Source organism: Hibiscus syriacus, unplaced genomic scaffold, assembly GCF_006381635.1.
Source record: "Hibiscus syriacus cultivar Baekdansim isolate YM2019G1 unplaced genomic scaffold, ASM638163v2 tig00109916_pilon, whole genome shotgun sequence".
NCBI lineage: Eukaryota > Viridiplantae > Streptophyta > Magnoliopsida > Malvales > Malvaceae > Hibiscus > Hibiscus syriacus.
The window spans coordinates 761,196-786,093 of record NW_024062526.1 but is presented as its reverse complement, the minus strand read 5'-3'; the positions used below and the strand labels follow the sequence as shown (position 1 = coordinate 786,093).

At 36.6% G+C, this 24,898-nt stretch overlaps 1 protein-coding gene across 1 annotated transcript; it reads right to left on the bottom strand.

Moving 5' to 3' along the window:
• Positions 1 to 2,741: 2,741 nt before the first annotated feature.
• Positions 2,742 to 4,043, bottom strand: LOC120210139. Its single transcript, XM_039208937.1, has one exon. The coding sequence runs from the start codon at positions 4,041 to 4,043 to the stop codon at positions 2,742 to 2,744; it is 1,302 nt and encodes a 433-aa protein (XP_039064868.1).
• Positions 4,044 to 24,898: the final 20,855 nt, after the last annotated feature.

Here is a 24,898-nt window from a genome sequence, read left to right as displayed (position 1 = left end):
AATTTTTCAACGAAGGTCTAGCAATGTGGATCAATTTTTGAAGAACATCAAGGAGCTTGTCTGAATTCAACTAAGAGGCAAAAACATTAACATAATTGATAATGTTAACTTTAACCTTTGTAACTATTGGAATATAGACTAGCCATTTTTTGTTGTATGTAGCATAACTTTACTCCTTTGGATAATAAAATTTAACTTATCCAAAAATAATAATTCCATGGGGCCATTATTCAACGCACTAACACAAGGTAAATGTTCCCCCTTCTGGTCAAAATAAAATTATTAACTCTAACTTGGTGGCCATGCAGGTTGAACACGTGAGAAACAACGAGCAAGCCACAGAACCCAAACAAGTGGAACACGTGGAATCGTTCAAAACAGGACCCAACTTCATGCAAGGAAAGGTGTCCAAACCAGCTGCGGTAGTCACTCTAAATGGGATCTCAATTCCAGACGAATAACAATCCTATTTTTTAGAATTGACTCGGACTCAAGGGCCAGATGACGAACACCAACCTTAAAACAAAACTTCATAATGTCATCACATTCGTTGAAGATTCGAGTTGCAGCAAGCCGAAGCTCTAGGATGCAACCAGCAGCCGACGACCACACGCTTCAAAAGATAGAGCCTATGTTTTTTTTTTGGATAAATCAGAATTTATTACCCAAAATAACAATGTTATACTACAACAAATCATCCAACAAAGAGAAAAAGCAACCTAAATGCAAAAGAACCAAAGCTTGGTTAGACTATACCCCAAGCATTACAAAGCAATTGGTTAGTTCTATCAAGTCTATTAATAGCTTTGCCCCTAAGTCTAATACTAACAGTTTCAATAATGTCATTAAGCAAAATATCGATCGATCTTTGCCGACCCTGGAAAATACGTTGATTCCTTTCCTGCCAGATGAAGTAGATAAAAGCGTTCCAAGAAATCTTCAATAAGGTGGAGATAAGAGACTTCCCTCTCCAAGTTGTGCTAGCCCAAGATACCATAGTTTCCCAAGTAAGAGGAGTAATAGTCATATCGTTCAGTTGTAAAATTTCTTTCCAAAGTCCGATAGCAAAAGGACAGTGAGAGAAGAGGTGATCTTGCGATTCTTGATCTTGACAGCAGTTAACACATGTAGAATCAGAACATAAACCCAATTTCTGCAACCTGTCTCTGGTTGGTAACCGATTCAATAAGGCCATCCATGAAATCAAACTGTGTTTTGGGATATGCAAAGGATACCAGATAAGTTTGTGCCAACAAACCTTCATGCGTTTTATCCGAATCTTATCCCAGACTTCCTTGATCGGCTGATGAGCAGCCGAGACTATAGGGAAAGCAATAGATCTCAACTTGAGAATTCGAAAAAAGCTCCAGCTGACATTAGATCCAGCTGCAAAAGTCCAGAAATCGTGCTCCTTTAGGACATAGGATTTTAGCCATGCAACCCATAAAGATCCATCGCCTGTTAGAATTTTTCTAATAAGATTGATGGTACAAGCTTTATTCCAAATAGCAGTGTTTTTTAAACCTAGACCTCCTTCAGATTTCAGCAGACATATGGATTCCCAACTTACTCTAGCACCGGCTGCTGAAGTATCAGCTCCTTTCCAGAAAAACCTGGAACAGAGTTGATCCACAGATTTAAGAATGGAAGCAGGAAGTATGAGTTGCCTGTACCAAAAGTTACAGACGCTGAACAGGACAGAGCGAATTAGCTCAAGCCTGCCAGCATAGCTAAGGTTCCTGCCAGACCAGTGCTGCAAGCGTTGCCTGATTTTACCGAGTAAAGGCTCGCAGTCTTTGGCAGTTAATTTCCTTGTAACGAGAGGAATGCCGAGGTATCTGACAGGCAACGACCCAATCTTGAAACCAGTAAAGAGTTTAAGATCCTCTAACGTCCTTGAAGAAATACCTGCTGCAAAGAGTTCACTTTTTGAAGAGTTAAGATTAAGCCCAGAAATTTGGTAAAAGTGATCAAGAACACTTAGGACACCAATCACCGAATCAACATTGCCTTTGCAAAAGATCAAGAGGTCGTCTGCGAAGGAAAGGTGAGTTAGCCCAATCTTCTTACACTTTGGGTGGAAAGCAAAAATGCCTTTAGCAGCAGCCAAATTGAGCATATTTGAAAGGACGTTCATGGCTAAAATGAACAAATAAGGGGAGATGGGGTCCCCCTGTCTGAGCCCTCTAGCTCCTTTGAAATAACCAGTTAAAGATCCATTGAAAGAGATAGAATACCTGGCTTGGGTGAAGTAGATTACAATCCAATCAATGAAAATATTAGGGAATTGAAGGGCTCAAAGGATTGATAAGATGAAGCCCCAATGAAAGGAATCGAAAGCCTTATGAAGATCGATTTTCATGGAGCACCTTGGAGAAATAACTTTCTTGCCATATCCTTTGACCATTTCTTGAGCAAGGAGTGAATTATCAATAATGTTTCTTCCTCTTATAAAAGCAGTCTGATTCATGGTAATAATCTGAGGAAGGTAAGCATTCATTCTATTGACAAGAATTTTAGTGATGGCCTTGTAGATAACAGAGCAGTAAGAAATAGGCCGGAAGTCCTTGACAGCTCTGGGGTTGGGAATTTTAGGGACAAGGGCGATAATAGTGGAGTTAAAAGCCGGATGCATAAAAGCGTTACTGAAGAAAAATTTAATAGCAGACATAACGTCATTGCCCACAATAGCCCAGGAAACTTTGAAGAAGTAGGGAGTGAATCCATCTGGTCCAGGAGCTTTATCGTTGCCTTGACAAAAGATAGCATTTTTTTATTTCCTCTTCAGTAACTTCCTTCACGAGATTAGAGGAAGCTTCAGCCGACATGGAAAAATTAAGGAGGTTATTAAGAAGAGCAGGATCGGTGTCCTTGACCATGGGGTCAGAAGAACCAAGAAGCTTAGAGAAGAAGGAAACAACTTCTTTAGACATGTCGTCATAAGTTTCAAGTCTATTCCCACTGTCATCCACTAGAATTCTTAGAGTGTCCCTCTTATTTTTAAAGGCTACAATCGAGTGGAAAAACTTTGTGTTTTTGTCACCATCTCTCATCCATTGGATTTTAGCCTTTTGCTTAAGAATATTAGTTTCAGCCTCTTCAAGGATTTTCAACTGGTCTTGTAGTTCGAGTTCTTTCTCAATGGCATTCTCTCCTTTAAGAGTTAGGAGTTGTTGGTGTTCCAATTCAGCCCTCTTTAATTTAACACGGTCCGAAAGGTTGCTATAGTGTTCGATGTTAAAACCCTTAAGGCAAATTTTGAGTCTTTTCAGCTTAGAGAACAAGGCAGTCATAGGGTTGCCGAGAACATTGTGGGACCAAGACTGTCTAACATTACTCAAAAAAACTGGATGGGCAGTCCAGAAATTAAAGAATTTGAACGGTTTCGGCCTAGAAGCAGGAGGATCTTTGGAAAGCCAAATTACAGCCATGCAATGATCAGAGACACCAGGAGCGAGGAATTCAACAAAGGAATTAGGAAAAGCAGAGTCCCATCTAGGATTGACTAAGACTCTGTCAAGCTTCCTAGCAAGAAAAAGCTCTTGTTGTTTGTTACTCCAAGTAAAATTGGGACCAAAAAAAGGGTGATCGTGCAAAGCAAGCTCTTGAGTGAATACTTGGAAATCTTTCATGTCAGGAGTGAGGTAATGACCTAAGAGATCGTGGTCAGAACTTTCTTGAGAGTGCAAAAAAATATTGTAGTCTCCTCCTAAGACCCAAGGAGATTGATCAACAATAGACTCAACATCCTTTATCTTTTGCCAAAGCTGCCTACGGTGAACTCCATCATTACTACCGTAGATGGAAGAAATGAATACCGGTTTACCTTGAAAGTTCCCTTTGGCAGTAATACACTGATCAGCAACTTGAATGATGGACAGGTCTATTCCCTTCCGCCAAAGCATCCATATTCTTCCATTGATGGCATAATCATAATTAGAACAAAAATTCCAATTAGAAAATTTAGAACAAAAAATTGTTTCAGATTTATCCACTTTGATTCTGGTTTCCAGCAGACAAAGGACATCCACCTTGTTCAGCATGGCTCTATGAACCACTTTATTTTGTTTTAGAGGGCTATTGAGTCCTCTAACATTCCAGAAACTGATTATCATAAGTTTGGCGATCCAGAGGACCCCCCTTGGCTTTCTACAGACATACTTTTAACTTTGTCAATTTGATTTTTCTTTTTTGATTTTAGCTCCTTGACTAAACAAGCAACTCCTAATGATGCTGCTCTAGGCTTTCGAGGTTGATTCTCTAAATTAGGAAGTTCATCAACGGAGTTGAGCACTTCAAATTTGTTTTTTGATCCTGATAGAGAGCCCTGGCCAGTATCCTTAAAATGTTTACCTCTTACCTTTTTAGACTGAGGAACTGAGCTGGTGGAAGGAATAGTAGCAAATTGAGGAATAATAAGGTCTGCAACAGCAGTATCCAGTTCCTGATGATGCTGTGACTCTGTAATAGCAGAGACAACATGGTCGAGCTTATCATTAACAAGAGTTTCAGACTGCTCCTGGAGAATAGAGATATCAACATCCTTTGGAAGATCACTAGTGGTTATAGCAACTCCTCCTTTGGAATTATCTTGATTCGAGATAGCACCTCCCTTCTCCTCCTGCAAATTACCGACCTCAATACCTTCTGAGACATTACAGACTGGTTCTTGCAGAACTTCAATACCTCCTACTTGACTAGCACTTGGAGCAGTTTCCTTCATTTTCCAGACTTGAGCAGGACCAGAATTGACTTTTAGAGTGGTTCTTTGCTGACAAGACTTATCATTATGCCCAAATACTCGGCATTTCTTACAAGAAGGAGGATGCCAAGGAACCTCAACAGTTATTGAAGTTTGATGTCCATCTCTGAGGACGACTTCTATGAATTTTGGAATGACATCATTAACACCTATTTCCACACATACTTTTGCAAACTCAAGCCTAGTTTTAGAAGCAGTGATGGAGTCCATCGACAGAGGATTACCGATTGCACTAGAGATGTAGCTAAGTCCTACTCTGGAGAAAAGCTCTAATGGAACATTGTATAGATGAACCCAGATAGGAATCTTAGTTAAATCAAAACAAAGGCTTTGCGAATTCGGTTCCCAATTCCTAAGAATTAGGGTCTTATTATGAACATGCCAAGGACCATTGTCAACAACCCAATCTCTAGCAGATTCATTGTCAAAAGAGAAGATAAAGAGATTGGAACATGCAAAACTGACCTGAACACGTAAACCCAGCAAGGCTTTACTCCAAAGATTATCGACGATTCTCTAAACTGAGGCAAAGCTTGGCGTGACTCCAATGAACTGACCCACGAGTGATAGTTTCCACTCAGAGATTCCAGCATCAAGTATCTCCGGAGGGGGAAGCACTATCGGGGATCCATCACGAACATTTGGGGGGAAATATTCAAGGTCGTGAGATTCTGAACTCTTGAATAGTTTCCTCCAATCCATCCAGAAAGCAGTTCAGCCGAGAGAGAAACAAGAAAACAGAGTAAGGAGAAGGCGAACGGAAGAGGGCCGACGGAGATCAGCAGGAATCTCGAGAGCCATTAGACCTGCTAAAGTGCACCCAGAGGAAAGTCTCAAGAGAGCGATGAAAAATATAGTGGAAAGTCTTCATGAACAACACAATTCTTGTGAAGTGGTGCAAAAGCTGAATGTCGTTGCTAAAGGCAACGTTCAATCACGTTACCCCCATCTATGTCCATGATTTTTAAACTTTTTACTTGGAATTGTCAGGGAAGCGGTGAAAAGATATTTCCCAGAGTTCTCAGAGAGTATACTAAGGAGCACAACCCCCATATGATATCTCTTTTAGAAACGAGAGTGAGCGGGTGACAAGCCGATCAGGTCATCGAGCGTTCAAGTTTTGATATGTCGTATAAAGTTGAGGCGGTCGAATACTCAGGAGGTATATGGATCCTTTGGAACAATTCTATCCCAGTGATGGTGATGGCAACCCATTGCAACCCACCTACAGTTTGTCCATGTCCGAATCGGTTGGAACAAGTCACCTGATGTGATCCCAATCAGCCTTAAATTTTGTCTTGATCTGATTAAATCATTGAAGTTTACCAAGACTGATTCAAAGGGAGTTCTACCTTACTTCATCTTATACCTGCTCATTTATGCACTATATTTTATCATATGTTTGTATTTATCTCTTGGGATATGCTTATCATATGATATCATTCATTGCATGAATTTACATGAGTTTTATTAGTTGCATGACATTCATTGCATTTAATAAGTGTGCTGTTTATTTAATAATGCATTGCATTTAAAGCATCTATTCATTTTTGGGGAAGTAGTTCATTTATACATATTTAGATCATTTAGTAAGTTACTTCATTCATGCATCTAGTTCATTGAATAAAGTTAGTTCATTAATTAAACTAGTTCATTCATCAAACTAGTTCATTTATTAGACTAACTATTAATTGTTTCATGCATGATTTCAATTAAAGATTGAATAAAGTTCACATTTGTGTCTAAATGCATGAGAGAATTTGAACGGTTTCAACAGATGCAAGAAAATCAGTCAGAATGTCTTCTAATTATGGATATGATATAGACATTTTTGGGTCCATAAATCAATTTTACATTATACCTCTATCTCTTATCTTTCCAACGCCTTTTGAATCACCTCAATACAATATCGGAAGCTTGAGATATGATTGATTTACTGAAAACAATGTAGGCTGAAATTTTTATTACGGGAATTTTATACAATGATGATTTGGATGAGTTTGAGCCAAGGAAGAGTACTTTCATCTTCTACCAAGAGACAAGCAATTGATGACCATCTTAATTCACCAATTCAAGGCATTCAAGGTTGATATTATCATCCATTGAAGGTCATTCATGTTCAAGCAAGGGGACATGCAATAACCAGCATTCAAAACTTTGCATTTAATGCCTTTATCATCTTTTGAAGGTTTTGATCATATTCTACAAGGGAACAAGCAATGAAGGCTGATTTTATTTTATTTAACCACCAAATTATGTGATAAAATCAGCAAGGAAGTTGAAAAGACAAGTTGATTTGGACATGTAGGATGTCCATATTCATCCAATGACTTCATTTATTCTATTTTCTTCCATTTGCAAGCAAAGTAAGGCAGCTCCAGAGTCACTCCTCCTTTTTGGACGAATTTAAGGCTAGAATTATCTCAAATTAAATCTTAATTCATCCATTTTCAATCTACATGGTCAACCATCAAAGGATAAGAAGAATGACAAGTCATTTAATTGAATTCAATTGCATTTAGGTGATTGTTTTATTTTAATTGTAAAAACTCTTCATATGGTGCCTATCAACACTATAAATAGGTACCTTCATGGCATTTGTACTAAGAACTTTTTGCATAATAAACTCTTTGAAAGGTTGCTTTCATTTTAGTTATTGGATTAGAACTCTATTGGCTTCTTGTCAGTCTTGAAGCTTTTCTCCATTTCATTTTATTATAACGTTGGTTCCTAGCTCACCTATAGCTAGTGGGTCACATTCCATCCTCTTCCACATCGATTTCATCATATTATATTGTTGGTTCTTAGCTATATATAGCTTACGGGTCACAATCTATCCTTTGAATTTCTATCATCCTCCTCGCCGACTACAACCGTCCTTTACCATTTTTGTTACATCCATTCAACCGTTATCACCACCACACTTCTTTTATGACTAGAACCATGATCGGGCAACAACGTATATGACTCGAAACACATAATCGAGATCATATCATCCCCTTACCATTTTTTTATTACTATCGAGATCATATTATCCAGAAGAAATGGAATCTTAAAAAACAAACTCTCTTCCATTCAAAATGAGCGTGATAGAAATAATTCGAACCATCTTACTACTAGAGAGCTCGAACTTAGAACCGAACTAGAGAGCATCCTTGAGAACTGCTTTGGCTTCAAAAATCGAGAAGTAACTGGGCCATTGACAAAGACCGAAATACCAAGTTTTTTCATGGCCAGGCGGTGAACAGACGAAGAGCTAACCGTATTCAGGTTTTGAAAATTAATGAACAATGATGCTAATGATGATAATAAGCTCCGAAGGGAGGCCTCAATATTCTTTAATGAGCTATACCGAGAATACGGGAAGATGATTGACGCTTTCCCTTTTCGAGGCATGTTTCCCAAGCTCACTCAGGTACAAATGCAATCCCTTGAGTGCGCAATCACAAACGAAGAGATAAAGAATGCCATGTTCGAAATGAATCGACACAAAGCTCCGGAAAAAAGACGAGCTTCATGCCCCCTTTTTTTTTCCAAAATCAATGGCAAACGGTTGGTGATTCAGTCTGTAACTGGGTAAAATGTATCTTCAATGGTAATGTTATCGAAGCTGAAGTGAATAAAACTCTTATTTTCCTAATTCCCAAAGTAGACAATCCCCTTACCTTTGCCCATTTTCACCTGATTAATCTATGTTATGTCCTTTACAATTTAGCTATGAAAATTATTGCTAACAGATTCAAAGCAAGATTTCCTAGAATTATTGCTTTGAATCAAGTTAATTATATTGCGGGGTGAAATATTAATGACAATATTATCATCATTCAGGAGGTGATTCACTCCATGAAACGGAAGAAAGGGAAAACTTGTTAGATGGCAGCGAAAGTAGATTTAGAGAAAGTTTATGACAGAGTCAGTTCGGACTTTCTCTCGGATTCTCTCATAAACATGGGCTACATCCACCGAATCATCATGGAATCAATTTCCTTTTCCTCCATGCAAATCCTCAGGAACGAAACCCTCACAGAAGATTTCAAACTGTCCAGAGGAATCCGTCAAGGATGCCTCTTGTCGCGCCTTACTTGTTTGTGCTCTATATGGAGCGACTTGGACATAGTGTTCACTATGCTATGGATGTAGGACTTTGGGAGCCTATGGTTCTGGCGCGAGGGGCGCCCCCTCACACATTTTATTTTTATTGACAACTTATTTCTCTTTTGCAGGACTAATCTTGCTCAAGCTAACTTGATGAGAGCAATCTTGGACCGATTCAGTCGATTCTCTGGCCACAAAGTTGGCGCAAATAAAACAAGAGTCTTCTTCTCGGGGAATATAGACGATGATAAAGCAATAAACTTATGTGATTCCTTAGGATTTCAGCTATCCAAGGATCTGGGCAAGTATTTGGGCATGCCTCTTTTCCACTGAAGATTTACTAAATGTACATTCTAATCCATCATCGATAAAATGAGAAACAAGTTGAATTATTGAGTGGCCTCAAAACTTTCCTCAGCTGGCATAGTCACTCTGGCCAAGTCAACGCTCCTTCTCATTCCTAACTATTTTATGCAAACTATTGCCAGTCCTAAAGGCGTCTGTAACAAAATTGAGTAAATTGCCCGTAGGTTCATCTGAGGTGGGTCTCAAAACTCGACGAAGACAACTCTTGTGAATTGGGATGCGTGTTGTCGGCCTTACAAGCAAGGTTTCGCATTCAAAATGAAGCCTGCCTTGTTAAATTGGGCTATAATTTTTTTATGCAACCTGAAAAGTTATGGGTTCAGTTACTGCGAGCCGAATACAAAATTAATACGATCATGCTGAACGCTATTGAGGCTAGGAACGGTTCCTTTACATGGAAATCACTAAGCTGCATTTGGCCATATATTTGTGAAAACGTTGGGTGGTCCATAGGTGACAGTAGGAATACAAGCTTCTGGTTCGATGTGTGGATACGCGACCTTGACCCTTTAGCCGATTTGGTTCCACCCACTCAAATCATTTCTCCCTAAGCTGTCGTTTGCAACTTTACCACCAAAGATGGAGGGTGGAACATGACCAGCTCAAACATATCTTAGACGAGGATCTGCTCCAATGGGTTCAAGAATGCCATGTCCAAATGAGCCGACCATTGTTCAAAAGATGAGGTCATACTTTAACCTCCCATGGTAGCTTAAGTTAAAGCATATTTCTCGATTGGAAAATAGCTTGGCTGATAGCATGTCAAGCCTGGATCGAAGACGAATTGTGGGGATTAAAACTTATCAGCATCCTCCTAGTGTGACTCAAAATCGTTCAAGAGACAATTGTTCACCTTTCAAATCTCTTAATGACTCCTCCATTGTTATTTGAACTTAAAGAGTGCATGCATACATGTGTTTGGAGTTCATCTATAAAATAAAAATTATAAAAAAATAACTTGAACAATATATTTGATATGGTTCAATTCAAAAAATTTAAACATAATTCAATTTCAAATAAATTAAATTAAAATTGAAAAATGTAATTCATCACTTAAATTAATTTTAAAATTATTGAGTTGATTCGATCTAATACTCATGGCTCTTACAACTAATTCCATTGAGTAAATAATTTATTAGTATCACATCCAATTGTTTATTAGGTCGGTAGATCATACCCTAAACCCCGGAATAAGTATTTTCCCCATCACCTAAACGTTTTTTCTTATGACCAAAGGAAAAGGAAAGATTTAGAAAATGAAGGTGTTAGGCCAACAGCCAAGAGGTTTGGTTGTACGGTGCTAAACTCTTAGTTCACATCTAATCTCATTAGCTTCAAATATTGTTAATAAAACAAAGAAAATCGAATTGAATTGACGTTTAGGGTATTACAATTGAGAGGGGGATTTGAGAACCATCATACGATATCCCTTACGATATAAGCAAGTACAAGTATCAAATATATAAATTAATTAGCTTCTCCCATTACAATGGTTTTTTTAATAATAAACTATGCAAACGGAAAAAAAATGAATATTTGTATTCACAAGTAATCATCAAGATTATTCATCAATTGGTATGTTCTGACCAAAAAAGGTGTGGAATTTTCTAATTTCAATGCCTTCTTTAATAAATCATTTTAGTAATATGAAATCGGATAGAATTCTGAATATATTTTGTCTTGTGAAAGCTTGAAGTAGGGACCAAACTAATAGTATTTAATTGATCATGTGATTCGCACTTCACATAAATAATATATTGTTTTCATTTTAAAAATGATGAAGAAAAAGTAGGGCACAGTTTAATTACGACGACAGTAAAGTTAGGAGTATGGTTGTGCTGCCAAATTGGAAAAGAGTTGCGTGCTAGCTGTGGTATGTACTGGCTGGGTTCATATGAGCTGTTATAGTGTACTGTTTATGTGTGCTGGGGTGTCCTTTGCTTTTCACCGTATATCGAGGGACATTATTGTAATTATTTCTAAATATATAGGATAAAATTATATATATTTTTCGGGTCGGGTCGGGTCGAATTTTTTTCACCCTAAACCCGACCCGACCCGAACAGTACATTTAAAAAAAACCCGACCCGACCCGAACCCGAATTTTTTTTAAAAAAAATCCGACCCGATCGAGTCGGGTCGGGTCGAAACCCGTCGGATTCGGGTTAAGTTGCCATCCCTATATGTTATCTACATCTCGTGTACTTTTACTTATGTCTCAAGGCATAAATTTTGTGAAGTTAAAAGAGAATCTCCATATCTATAAACAACAAAGTGGTCCTATAAATGCAAAATCAAATAAATAACAAAAGAAATTATTAGATTAGTCAATAATAAATAAAAACAAAAAATTAAATAAAATTGTTTTATTTAATTTCTCAAATCAAGTGGTAGAGAGTTGCCGGCTTGGTGGTTTTGTCAGATTTTAAAACTTATTTATTTAGTTCAATTTAACATAATATTCTTTTATATTAATTATGAAAAAACATTATAAAGACTATAAATATAAATCAGAAAACACATAGATTTGTCCAAAAAGACCAAACAAGGTCCAAGACTCTCCAGTTGGTCTAATGGGTATACCCAGCCCGCCGGTGACCCATGCGATGTTTTCCACGTGACTTGTAATTTTAATTAAACCTGCTTCATTTTTTCTAATTGTGGGGACCAAGTACTAAATGAGCTTCTATTTATAAATTTAATGCGTTTAAAATGAAGTCTTGGTTGCACAGACAGATCATCAACAAAATGAAACTGTGGGGACCAAAAGGACAAAAAACCTAAGTTATAATTGTGATCCCAATAATTCCACCGCATCGTTTTTGAATTATTTAGACCCATGATTGAAACCATATCCAGATCGTATTTTATTTAAATACAAAAAATAAAATAATTTAAATTTTTGTCTCTTTAACACAAATGGATGAAACTGGAAGTTTGCGATTTTTAAAATTTTTCCTGAATATTTTTTTATTAAACTCTAAGAAGGTAATATTTTTATGAAGTTAAGGTAATTATAAAATAGTATTTGTTTTAAAATATTTTTAATCATCTAATAATAAACGTTCAATTACTTTACTATAATCGTTGGTGCTCAAACATATCCCTATAAACATCATCGATTCCTTTTATGTAAATTAGCGCGTGATAACAAAACATTACATTGTTATAAAATACAAATATCAAACTATATAGAAACTACTTTACAAAATTATTTATTTTAATCTTAAATTTTAAATTTTAAATGTTGCGGAAGACGGCTATCGGATAGAGCAAAATCGGCTATCGGATAGAGCAAAATCGCAACTGATAATTTGAGAAAATAAAAAGAAGACACAAAATTTACGTGGAAAACCCCTAAATAATATAGGGTAAAAACCACGGGCAACGGTAGAAGAATTTCACTATGAGAAAATCAGAATTACAACCTCTCTCAATCTACCAAGGAGAAAACAATAATAATTCTCTCTTGATAAAAAGGAGAAAAAAACTCTCAAGAAACTCTCTAAATTCTCTCTAGTATTGGAAGAAAGCTAGAATGCTTTGGGATGGTTTTGAAGCTAAATGAGCTAGGGTATTTATAGTTGAAGCTTAAGGACTAATTTATAAATACCCTAAATTATAATGACTAAATATGAGATTTAACCATTGTCCAAATTCAACCAAAAATTTCGGTACATTTATTATACCACCGAAAGTTGTTTTGGCAATGTGGCCAGCTTGGCTTTTTCAATAATCTCCCACTTGAAGATTTGATTGGAACAATCATATCTGCACACCATTCTTTCTATCTTGTACCATCATGCTGCTTACGTCTCTGACAGGCCACAAGAGGATCGACATCGAGTAAATGTATCAGCATTTACCGTCTTTGTCATGAAATCTGCTATGTTGTGTTTGGTATGAATCTTCTGCATATCTATTGTCCCTTCTTCCACCTTTTCACGAATGAAATGGTACTGAACTCGTATGTGTTTTGTCCTTGAATGAAATGTTGGATTCCTTGCTAGATGCAAGGCGCTTTGACTGTCACAAAACAGAGAGACATACTCTTGATTGTGCCCAAGCTCTTCCAATAGCATCTTCAACCAAATTGCTTCTTTACTAGCTTATGTAGCTGCTACATATTCTGCTTCTGTTGTTGACATAGCCACAACTGACTGTAATTTTGAAACCCAGCTTACAGCTCCACCAGCAATTTTGAACACATATCCTGTAGTTGATTTGTTTTTATCCAAATCCCCTGCATAGTCAGAATCTACATACCCATTGATAAGTAAATTTGATCCTCCGTAACATAATGCAACAATTGAGGTCCCTTTGATGTATCTCAAGATCATCTTTACTATATTCCAATGCTCTTTGCCTGGATTCATCATGTACCGACTAACCACTCCCACTGCTTGCGCAATGTCTGGTCTTGTGCATATCATAGAGAACATTAAACTTCCCAATGCTGATGCATACGATACTCGAGACATCTTCATCCTCTCTTTTTCACTGCTAGGACTCATACTGGAGGATAATTTGAAGTTAATAGGAAGAAGGGTAGAAATTGGCTTACAATCTTGCATGTTGAATCATGACAAGATCTTCTTCAAGTAATTCTTTTGTGAAAGCCAGATCTTCTTATTACTTCTGTCTCGGTGAATTTGCATCCCTAGAATCTTGTTTACTGATCCCAAGTCCTTCATTTCAAATTTCCTAGCCAGTTGTGCCTTCAATTCTTCAATATGATCTTTTTTGGGTCCTACAACCAATATGTCATCCACATACAACAGCAATATAACAAAATCGTTATCACTAGACCTCTTGAAATAAGCTCAAGGGTCTGCATTAAGTATGTTGTATCCAAGGCACATAATAAAGGAATCCAATCTCTTATACCAACACCTCGGAGCCTGCTTTAGACCGTACAGAGATTTGTTCAACCTGCAAACCAAGTTCTTCTTTTCTTTTTCTTCAAAACCTTCAGGCTGGAGCATGTAAATCTCTTCTTCAAGATTTCCATGAAGAAAAGTTGTTTTAACATCTAGCTGCTCTAGATGTAAGTTCAATGTAGCACACATTGCCAAAACTACTCGAACTGTTGTTAGTCGAACCACAGGAGAAAATATTTCATTGAAATCAATACCTTCTTTTTGAGCATATCCTTTGACCACCAGTCTTGCAAGATACCTCTCAACTTGATTGTCACCATTTCGCTTGATTTTGAAGACCCGTTTGTTACCAATTGGCTTCCTTCCTTGTAGTAGTGGCACAAGGTCTCATGTATTATTTTTATGAAGGGCTTCAATTTCTTGCATCGACATCATCCATAGTGAAGCATTTGAGATGTTTATTGCCTCTTGGTATATTGATGGCTCACCGTCCTCTGTTAAAAGGCAGTATGCAATATTACCTTCTATAACATAATCTGAGTGCCAATTGGGACGTCTTCTCACACGATCTGATTGACGAGTTGTTGGAGCTTCAGAACTCGCTGGTTCTTGTTCATCATGCGTTGGTTATGCTTCAGAAGAATCTCCTTGTTTAACATCCTTTTCCACATGTATCTGTGTAGTCTATGACTTTTCAGCGCTACCATCTTCTTCTTTTCTTTTTAGTTTATCTTCTACAAAGATAACATCTCTACTGATGATCACTTTGCGGGTAGTGGGATCCCACAAGCGATACCCCTTTACACCATCAGCATACCCTAAGAATTTGCATTTCCTGGATTTTGGATCCATTTTTGAGATTTCTTGGGAGTTGTGCATCACGTACACAATACTTCCAAATACATGGAGGTTTGAATAATCAGCTGGTTTACCAATCCACATCTCCATTGGTGTCTTCATCTCTATTGCAGTTGATGGAGCTCGATTAACCAAATAACAGGCGGTATTGACTGCTTCTGCCCAGAATGATTTTTCTAGGCCTGCATCCTTCAACATTGCTCTTGTTCTTTCTAACAAGGTTCTGTTCATCCGCTCTGCCACTCCATTTTGTTGAGAAATGTTTGTCACTGTGAACTGTCTTTTGATGCCTTCTTTCCTGCAAAAGTCATCAAATTCTTCGCTTGTGTATTCTCCTCCATTATCTGTTCTGAAACACTTGATCTTATTTCCAGAATCAAGTTCTACCCGCGCTTTGAAGTTTTTGAAAGTTACAAACACATCTGACTTCTTATTAATAGGGTGCACCCAACATCTCGTGGAGTAGTCATCAATAAATGAGACAAAGTATTTTGCTCCACCTAGGGATGTAACTGGTGCTTCCCATACGTCAGAGTGAACCAATTCTAGAACACTTTTGCCTCTAGAATTTGACGTGTTGAATATCAATCGGTGCTACTTACTTGTTATACAATGCTCACACAAGGTAATTGATACCTTTGTTAAGCCTGGAAGTAGCTTTTTCTCCACAAGGACTTTCATTCCGTGTTATGACATGTGTCCAAGTTTCTGATGCCATAGCATTGCAGAATCTGAACTACATGAGGCAACAGAGGCTTCTGCTTCTAGCAAAGTTTCTCCCTTTAGCATGTACAAGTTTGCTGCTATCTTTTCGCCTTTCAGCACCACAAGCGCCCCATGGAACACCTTCATGATTCATTTCTGTGTTTCAATCTTGCTTGCATTATTATCCAACAATCCGTAAGATAATAATTTTTCTTCAGGCCTTTCACGTGCCGTACATCTTGAACAACTTTAATTGTTCCATCATATATCTTCAATTTGATGGTCCCCACGCTAACGATCTCTAAGGCATGATCATTGCAACTATACACAGATCCTCCTGTGACAGATTCATAATGATGAAACCATTCTCTTCTTGAGGTCATGTGATATGTTGCTCCCGAATTAATAAGTCATATATCTGCATATCTCTTTCTACCTTCCACAGTGATTGACGCTTCACAGCATAGAGCATCTCCATCATCTAAAGTGTTTGCGGTATTGCCTTGTGGATTGGAGTTTTTATTTAGATTCCAAAAATCCTTCTTCAAGTGACCCTTCTTTCAACAATAGTAGCACTTTAAATTCTTTTTGCTCCCCGACTTCGATCTACCATGTTTGTGACTGCTGCTTTGGCCACGTTCTGTTGATCTCCCTCTCATCGTTGTCAACGCTTCTGCTTGTTGCAGATTTACTTGTCTGACTTCCTTTTTCTTGCGCCGATTTTCTTCTTGTAGAACAGCAGCTGCAACGTCATCTAAGACTAGACTGGTGACATTACTGTTTGTCAAGTTGATGATGAGTTGATCATACGAATCTGGTAGACTTTGAAGTAGAAGTTCAGCACGTTCTTGTTCTCCTATTGTACATCTTAAAGATGTAAGCTGAGAAAATAAAGTGTTCAGTGTGTTTAAGTGCTACGTCACTAAAGTAGATTATGGCATACGAAGAGTGTACAATTTCCTCTTAAGGAAAATTTTATTGTGCAGCGTTGTGGCCTCGTACAGTTTGGTGAGATAATCCCATATCTCTTTAGCTGTCTTCTTCTCCTCAATGCTTGACAATACTTCATCTGCTAATGCCAGATGAAAGTTTGCCATAGCATTCCCGTCCATTTCGATCCATTTGTTGTCATTTGTGAAATCCACCGACCTTTCACTGATAGCTGTTAGACAACCATCTTTCCTCAGGATGGCCTTCATCTTTAATTTCCATAATGAGAAATTTCTCCCATTGAATTTTTCAATATCAAATTTCATTGCCATAGCTTCTTTTACGGATAGCTCCCACTATTTCACTATCGTGAATAGTTCTCTGGAACCTTCAAAGAATGGGTAATAACTTCTTACTTTCTTATGTTGGAGGATCCATCTTTTGGTGGCAACCACAAAGACAATAAGCAGATATTACACACTCAAATCTGGCTTGGATACCAATTGTTGCGGAAGACGGCTATCGGATAGAGCAAAATCACAACTGATAATTTAAGAAAATAAAAATGAAGATAAAGAAGACACAAAATTTATGTGAAAACCCCTAAATAATATAGGGTAAAAACCACGGGAAATAGTAGAAGAATTTCACTATGAGAAAATAGGAATTACAACCTCTCTCGATCTACCAAGGAGAAAACAATGATAATTCTCTCTTGATAAAAAAGAGAAAACAACTCTCTGATGTGACATTATTTATCTTACATATTTATAATATCTATATATATTATATTAATTTATATTTTATTTTATTTGGTTACAGGTTGCAGGCTCGAAGCCCAGTCACAAAGAAGCCAGTTACAACAGTGGCCCAAGGAGTAACCCGAACCAATCTCCAACCCGAACCGGCCCAAGCTTCCACCAAGTCGGGTAGGGTTTCAAAACCCTAAATCCCACTTTGCTCCCACCACTTCTCACCCATCTTCTCAGCGTCGCAAGGTCCTTGCCCCTATTTTTTCGGTGACATGATGTTAGAGGACTCGCCAACAAACAAGGGAACGAGTATTTTAGTTTGAGTCAAACTCTAAAAATCGGGACTCTAAAAATAGCCAATGTCAAGGCTATAAAATAATGTAACATCACACATATATAATACTCGAATATTACGCACAAATCACACGAAAAAAATACAAAGGAAAAGCTAGGATTATAAGCTTTCGAAGGCAAGATTGAAATACAAAAGGTATTATTTTTACCTTTGTTCGGTTGATTCGCTTGCATGCTCATCTTCCTCTGTTTCTAATTTTTAAAATAAAAAACCCTCCGATGATTAGGGGAGGGCAACCGATAACTTCAAACTCAGATCTAGCCCTCATCGAGGCTCATTTTAAAAAAAGGTTGTGATTTTTGAAACAAGGAAGAAATGGGCTTTCGTATGGTATATTTTCCCTTGGCCACCACTGATGAACGACTGCCGACGCCGATCTACGACGGCCGGCAAGGCGGTGACCGGTCGATTTCTAGGTTCGAGCGGTGGTGTTCTTCATTTGATGAAGAACACCAAGAACAGGGCAGATGTTTTAAAGGTTTTGTTTTGATTCATTTTGGGTTAGGGGAAAAATGAAAACATGTATGTGTTTATTGACTTATATAGCAACCCGACACCTGACCCGTGACCCGTGACCCGATCTGAACCCTTTGGATCCGCGTGTTTTCAAATTAGGGGGAAATTCCATTTTTGGTCCTTTCGGTTTTAAAAAAGCTTATTTCGACCCTAAATTTTAAATTTTACCCCGATTTCTTTTTAATTATGTCCCTAATTTTGATTTTATTTCAAATTAGCCCTTTTATTAATATTATACATATTTTTTTATGTTTTTATTTTTATTATTTTTATTATTTTTTACTATTTTTTACTATTATTTACTATTATTATTATTTATTATTTATTTTATTTATTTATTTTGTTTTTCCTAATATTTTGTTTATACGTTTATATATCTTATATATATATATATTACTTTACTTTATTTTTTTATTTTTTTTTGTTTTTACCTAATATTTTATATTTATATATTTTATTATTATTATTATTATTTACTTATTTTATTAAATACTATATTATATATATTTATATATTTTACCTAACATTTGATATGATTATCTCCTAGGCCCCCTTTTTTCTTCCTGTCATCTCTCTCTGACCAAACTTTTTCAATTTTTTGGGGGAAGTGATGGTAGTAGATTAGGTTTTTTTTTAATTATTATTATTTTCCTCTCCTATTTATTATTATTATTTTCTTTTTTGTACATAATAGTTATATATATTTTTATTTTATTATTTCATTATTAGTTTTTCCTTTTTCCTTTTTTCTTTTTTTTGTTTTTGTTTTTATTTATCGTTTTTTATTTCTTTTTATTTTCTTTATTTTATTTTATTTGTTTCCATAATTTAGTTAACTTTTTTGGTTTTTTTGTATTTATTTTCTTTTTATTCCGTGACATTTTTATAGTCATTGTCTTTTTTCTGCATTTTACTTTAGCTAATATTTTTTCTGACTTTTTTAAGGGTACGCTTTTTAAATCCATTAAAGGCAAGTAATTTGGATCATATTTTTACCTTTTAATTTAAACATTTAATTTTCTTAATTAAAGACAACTGGGAATTAATTAGTACCGAAAGGGCAGTTCAAGGGTGCTAACCCTTCCTTGACTGTAACCGACTCCTGAATCCGACATATCGCTGGTAAGATACAGATCATACAATAAATTAGGGTGTCCGATCAATCCATTTTATTCTTAAAATAAATGATCGGTGGCGACTCAAACCATTTCATTCAAGTTGAAGCCCAATTTCGGGCCCACCCGAAAGATGGCCACGCAGCTTGGCGACTCCGCTAGGAACAGGTGAGTGAGCCAAGCTTAGGTGATTTCCAATTGTCTTTTTAATGAAAATGGTATGTTTAAATTGTAAGGTAACTTTTCAATCATTTTTACTTACTTTTGATTATTTTTTCAAATAAATAGTTGTACTGACGATTTCTTTCAATGATTTCAGTTTATCAAACCCTTTTTCCACCTAAGGCTCTAAACCCGAGCTCCAAACCCATTTTTAAGTAGAGGTGAAAGCGACGTCTTCGTGAGAATTTATTCTCTGCACATGCCTAGCAAGTAACCTTCGGGATTCATATACCTTATGTCTTCGTGTGAATTTATTCACTGTGCGGGCATAAGGGAATGTATCCTCTCAAGTTTAACTTATTCCGCATAAGCTTGTAATGGGCTTAGAACTAAGGGTCTAGAAAGCCCAAGGGGGCACCATCAAGGAGAACTCGGATACCTTTTTTTATAACCTAAACCAGAGACTACACGGAGTCAGAGCCCACCCCAAAACCTTATTTCAAACCCTAGGCTATCTTGAGTTATTTCCTGTTTTATTTTCTGTTCAAAGCATATGAACTACAAATTTATGCGGTTAGAACTGACTCAAAATTAACATACGGGATAGAGATCATGTTCGGGTAGGAATAATAAGCATGTGAGGTAGATATCATGTGGGGTAGGAATTTTTATTTTCATTATTGTTTTGATTTACCTCACTAACTCTTTTTCATTTTGTTCTTTTTCATTTTTTTGACATTTATATCATTTAAAAGAGGTGTTGATCCACTAAAATGTGTTCGTTAAATGTAAATAATTTGCATTAATAGACAAAGGGGTTATAATACAAGAGATGAAAAGCTCAGGAGTCCGGCTATGGTAAGAAAAGACTCAGAATAGACCGGGTTTACACCTAGCACATCAAAAGTTAACTTTTTGAGCTGGCAAAATTGCAGGGGCGGACAAGAAAAAGGTTACTGACCTGAAGAGTCCTTTCGAAGAGAACGAGAACAAGATGACGAAACCCTAGCAGAGTTGGATGCCATTGTCGACGAATTCAAGAAACAAGCAAATGAACTTCAGATAGCTCTTAATGATAGACGGATTCAATGGTGTTTTTGTTAGGGAACAAACTCAGTAGATAATGAAAACTAGAGATGCAGCCATTCGAGATTTTAGAGAGGCCGGAACGGTTCGACAGGGTATTCAACCGGTGATAGACAAAGGCATAAGACTAGTCAACCTGTCAGAAGTAGTTCGGGGTCTAAAAGACATAGTGGTTTTTTGTCTCTTAAGAAATAACACTTTTGTCCCCAATAAAGGATTATTTATAATAACAGACACATTTTGGATTAATACCTCGAACATTGCATGCATCATGCATTTTGACATATTTTGCATTTTGTTAGTTTCATTTCTTTACATTCACATTAACTAACATAATCATGTCTCATCAAAAGGAACAAACACTGGATACACCGCTCAAAGAAAAGGCAATTAAAAGAGAAACTTTGAAAGAAAATTGAAGATTACCTGAAGCATGTCTGTAAAAAAGATCCAAAGCGATGAATAAGATACTAGTGCGTGTTGGTAAGATTTAGAAAATTCAAGAGCAACTCGTAAAAACTCAACAGAAGATGATCGATCAAGAAAGAATATTTTAGGATGAATCAAGAGAACGAATTACCAATTTAGTGGGCATGGTAAATGTTATGATCCATGGAGAGAAGCCACTAGTGGATCCCATTTTGGATGGAACTAAGAATGAAACTGAAAGGACAGTGGCAAGCCAGCTTGTTAAGGAGCCGGATATTTCAGGTCAACTCCAAAAATCAAATGTCGTTGTAAAAGGTTCCACTGGGCCAACAATGAAGGAAGATCTAATGAGGGATAAATTTTCCCTTGTGAGAGATAAACTTCACTCAAAGAAGAGGTTCATATAAGGGAACCAAATATTGACCAAGAAAGCTAAGAATGATGAACCTCTCATGATTAGAGGTTATAACCCTTTACAATCATCAAGTCAGGACACTCAAGTTCTATCTATAAAGTCATTTACAAGTAGTCTCTCGTCATAGGGACTAGATGAGAATAAAAGAAAGTGCAAGGCTTTCAGTTCCCTCCCTTCCATTTTTCACTTGAAAAATTACATTAAAAAATGCTCACAGTCGGATTGGTTATACCGAGATATGTTCAGCCATAGTGGCCCCCGAATGAGAAATGGACCTATAAGGAGATTCCTTGGATAAACCAGGATGGAACCCCAGTTTGTTCAGTTAAGGTTCCAAGCAACCCTGAGGATCTTTTAGAACAAGCAATTCAAGGGTGCAAGGTAGAAGAAAAAGGGATAAAGGTCCAAAACTCAAACGTCGTCGATTCAACAGAGAATGCCTGTGAAGAACGTAAGAGGAAAAATGATGAAAAAGAAAATTTAAGTAGAAGGGCCTCCATGAATGTAATCTAAGATTGACATGTGGGTTTGAGAATGGATGGGGCAGATGTAGCCAAGAAGATACCTCAAATTGCTTCAATAGAGGATTGTTGTGAAAAACATAAGGCACAAGAGGATCAGAAAGGAAATCCAAGAAAAAGGGCTTCCATGAATGTAGTCCGAGACTGGCCTAGGGGTTTAAGAATCAGTGGGACAGGCGCAGCTTTGAAAATACCTCTAACACCTTTATCAGATTTACTGAAGGCGAGAGTGGTTCTAGACAGGTTAGAAGGCCTGGCGAATATTACGCCAATCACAGCTACAATATACATTCGAGATCCAACCAAAACTATCACCATCAAGGAAAATCATTTTGGGATGATAAACCATAAAGAAGTGGGATTTTCACAAGAAGCTGCTCAGGAGGAAGCAGAAATTTGTTCATCTGAGGGTACATCAAAAGGAGTCCCAACAAGTGAAACAATTGAGAAATGGATAGTAAATGCAGATGAAGGCTTAATCCAAATAGTGGGGCATCCAAATGAGGCCTTATTCCATTTTGTGGCATCCTGTTTGAATTAATTTTTTTTTTAACTTTCTCATATTTGGGAACTTGTTTTAGAACTTTCTTTTTATATGGATAGAATGAATTTATTATGAGCATTTAATCAAATTTACAACTTGAAAGTCTTTGAATATCAACTGAATTAAAAAACTCTGTAAATGGTCAGAGTTATAGATCTTTGACAAACTGACATGATTAGTAAAATAACAACCCTTGATTTTCCCCCAAAAGACACACCCAAATTCCATATCATTCTCTTACAAAAAGTCAATATAGCATTCTCCTTTCATAAGGGAATGAACAAGAGGCTTGGTATTAGATATGCATAAGAGCGGACAACATGGGGCATCTTTTGCGTATAACATTACTATGCTTTTATTGAGGACATTCAATGATGATTATGATATTTACAAATGGGATAGTCGAGTAAGTGAATCTAATTCATACCAGTTGCTTGGAAATTGAACTCTAAAGATGAGATTTCTTGACTTTCAACAACACCTAGACTATAATATGTTCTTCTTGACAAACTTAAGAAATTGGATCCGTATTCCCAGATTATATTATATATACAATAAAGCTTGAGTTGTCCCTCTAGAGTAATTGGTTAACCGCCCCGACTTTATGGATAAGATTCAGCTAGCCTGATAAAGGCGATTATAATATCTATACAATAAAGCTTGAGCTATCCCTCTAGAGCAATTGGTTAAAAGCCCCGTATCTATGGATAAGATTCAGCTAACCTAATAAAGGTGATTATAATATTGAGTTGTCCCTCTAGAGCAATTGGTTAAATGCCCTACTTTATGGATTCAGCTAGCCAGACAATGGTGAATTAAATCAAAATTATCTAAATAAGGAGTTTTCGGTAATGATGGACTAAGGGAGTGAAGGAACACCTGTTATAGTCAATTTCACTTGAGCACTCAATAATTTCATTTTTAGACTGATATTTCTGCACTGTCTTTGTTAGAGGAGCCTACGAAGCTTGAACAAATGGAATATTTTAGAGAACCAAAATAGAAGGTCTAGTAATTGATTATGCTAGTTGCGTCATTTTGTCCGCATCTGATTAAAATGCCAAGCCGAGAAAGAGGGGCATGTTGTGATGTTTAAAAAAGAAATGACATTTTAGTGGCCAAAATAGGAAGCCAACCTAAAACCAACTCATCAACTTGAACATTTGTCAAAGAGCTATAACTTTGAAAGTATTAAAGAGATATTGATTCTGTTGATATTCTTTGAACTCATATTTATGATTGGATTCAATTGCGAGCCTGAATTAAGAGGCAATGTTTTATAGAATTCTTAAATTTTTATATTTTTCTTCTTCCCCTCCTAAAATAAGAGAAAGGAGAAAAACATTTTCAAACAGGACAATCTCAAATGTGAAAAGTCCTAAAAGTTGTTAAGGCTCATTTTGCCTCTATTAAAGAAAGAATAAACAATGCCAAATTTCGAGCATTTCACATTCTTGAAAGCAATCAGTCCAAGTGATAAGATAAAACTTGTAACACTCCATTGTGACATTGTGAGCAACCCGAGAAGAAAATGGGGGATGGTCGATTCCAAGGACCAGATCGGTAGACAAAGGATGAGACTCCATCCAGGAGATAAAATAGAACTAATTCATGTTTCTTAGACATACTTAAGAACATCTCGTTCATCATTTTTTGTATACATAATTGTTTGCAGCTTTAGAGTCAAGTTTCAACTTCAAGAAGAAAGATACTCGATTCAAAGGCATCTTCAGAAATTGATGGTGGTTGCTTAATTTTGAAAACATTTTGATATTTCGATATAACAAATTAAGTGTTATTGGTTTTTAAGATTTTATAATCATTTTTGAAAATATATTCGATTAAACTATTCGAATATTAACATATTACTCCAAGTTTTTTTTAAATGTCAATTTCAATCCTTACTTAAGTGTAAAATTATGTTTTCATCTTTTTGAAACAATTTTACAAAGTATTTCAGAGGGTACTGATACCCCTCATAGGGTACCGATACCCCTATGCAAGATTTGGGTCTGAGAAAAATAGAATGCCCTATGGGTACCGATACCCCCTGGAGGTATCGATACCCCTAGTCATTTAATGGTCAAAATATTTGAATTTTACACTGTAGGTACCGATACCAATATAAGGGGTACCGATACCCCCCATGCTCTAAAATGTTTTATTTAATTGTTTTCACACAATAACGGTTCTATTGACTTAACCAATGATCCCCAACGTTCAGAAATGATCCAAGGTGTATTTAAACAAGCTTAGGAGCCATTGATCAACAACAATTAAGAAGAATAGAGAGATAATCAAAGAGAAATCATCAAACCCCAAGTTTGAGTATTTTCAAGCCTATTTTTCATTCAATATACATTTGCTTTCAAGAACACTTATTGTGCTCAATTTTATTATTATTGAG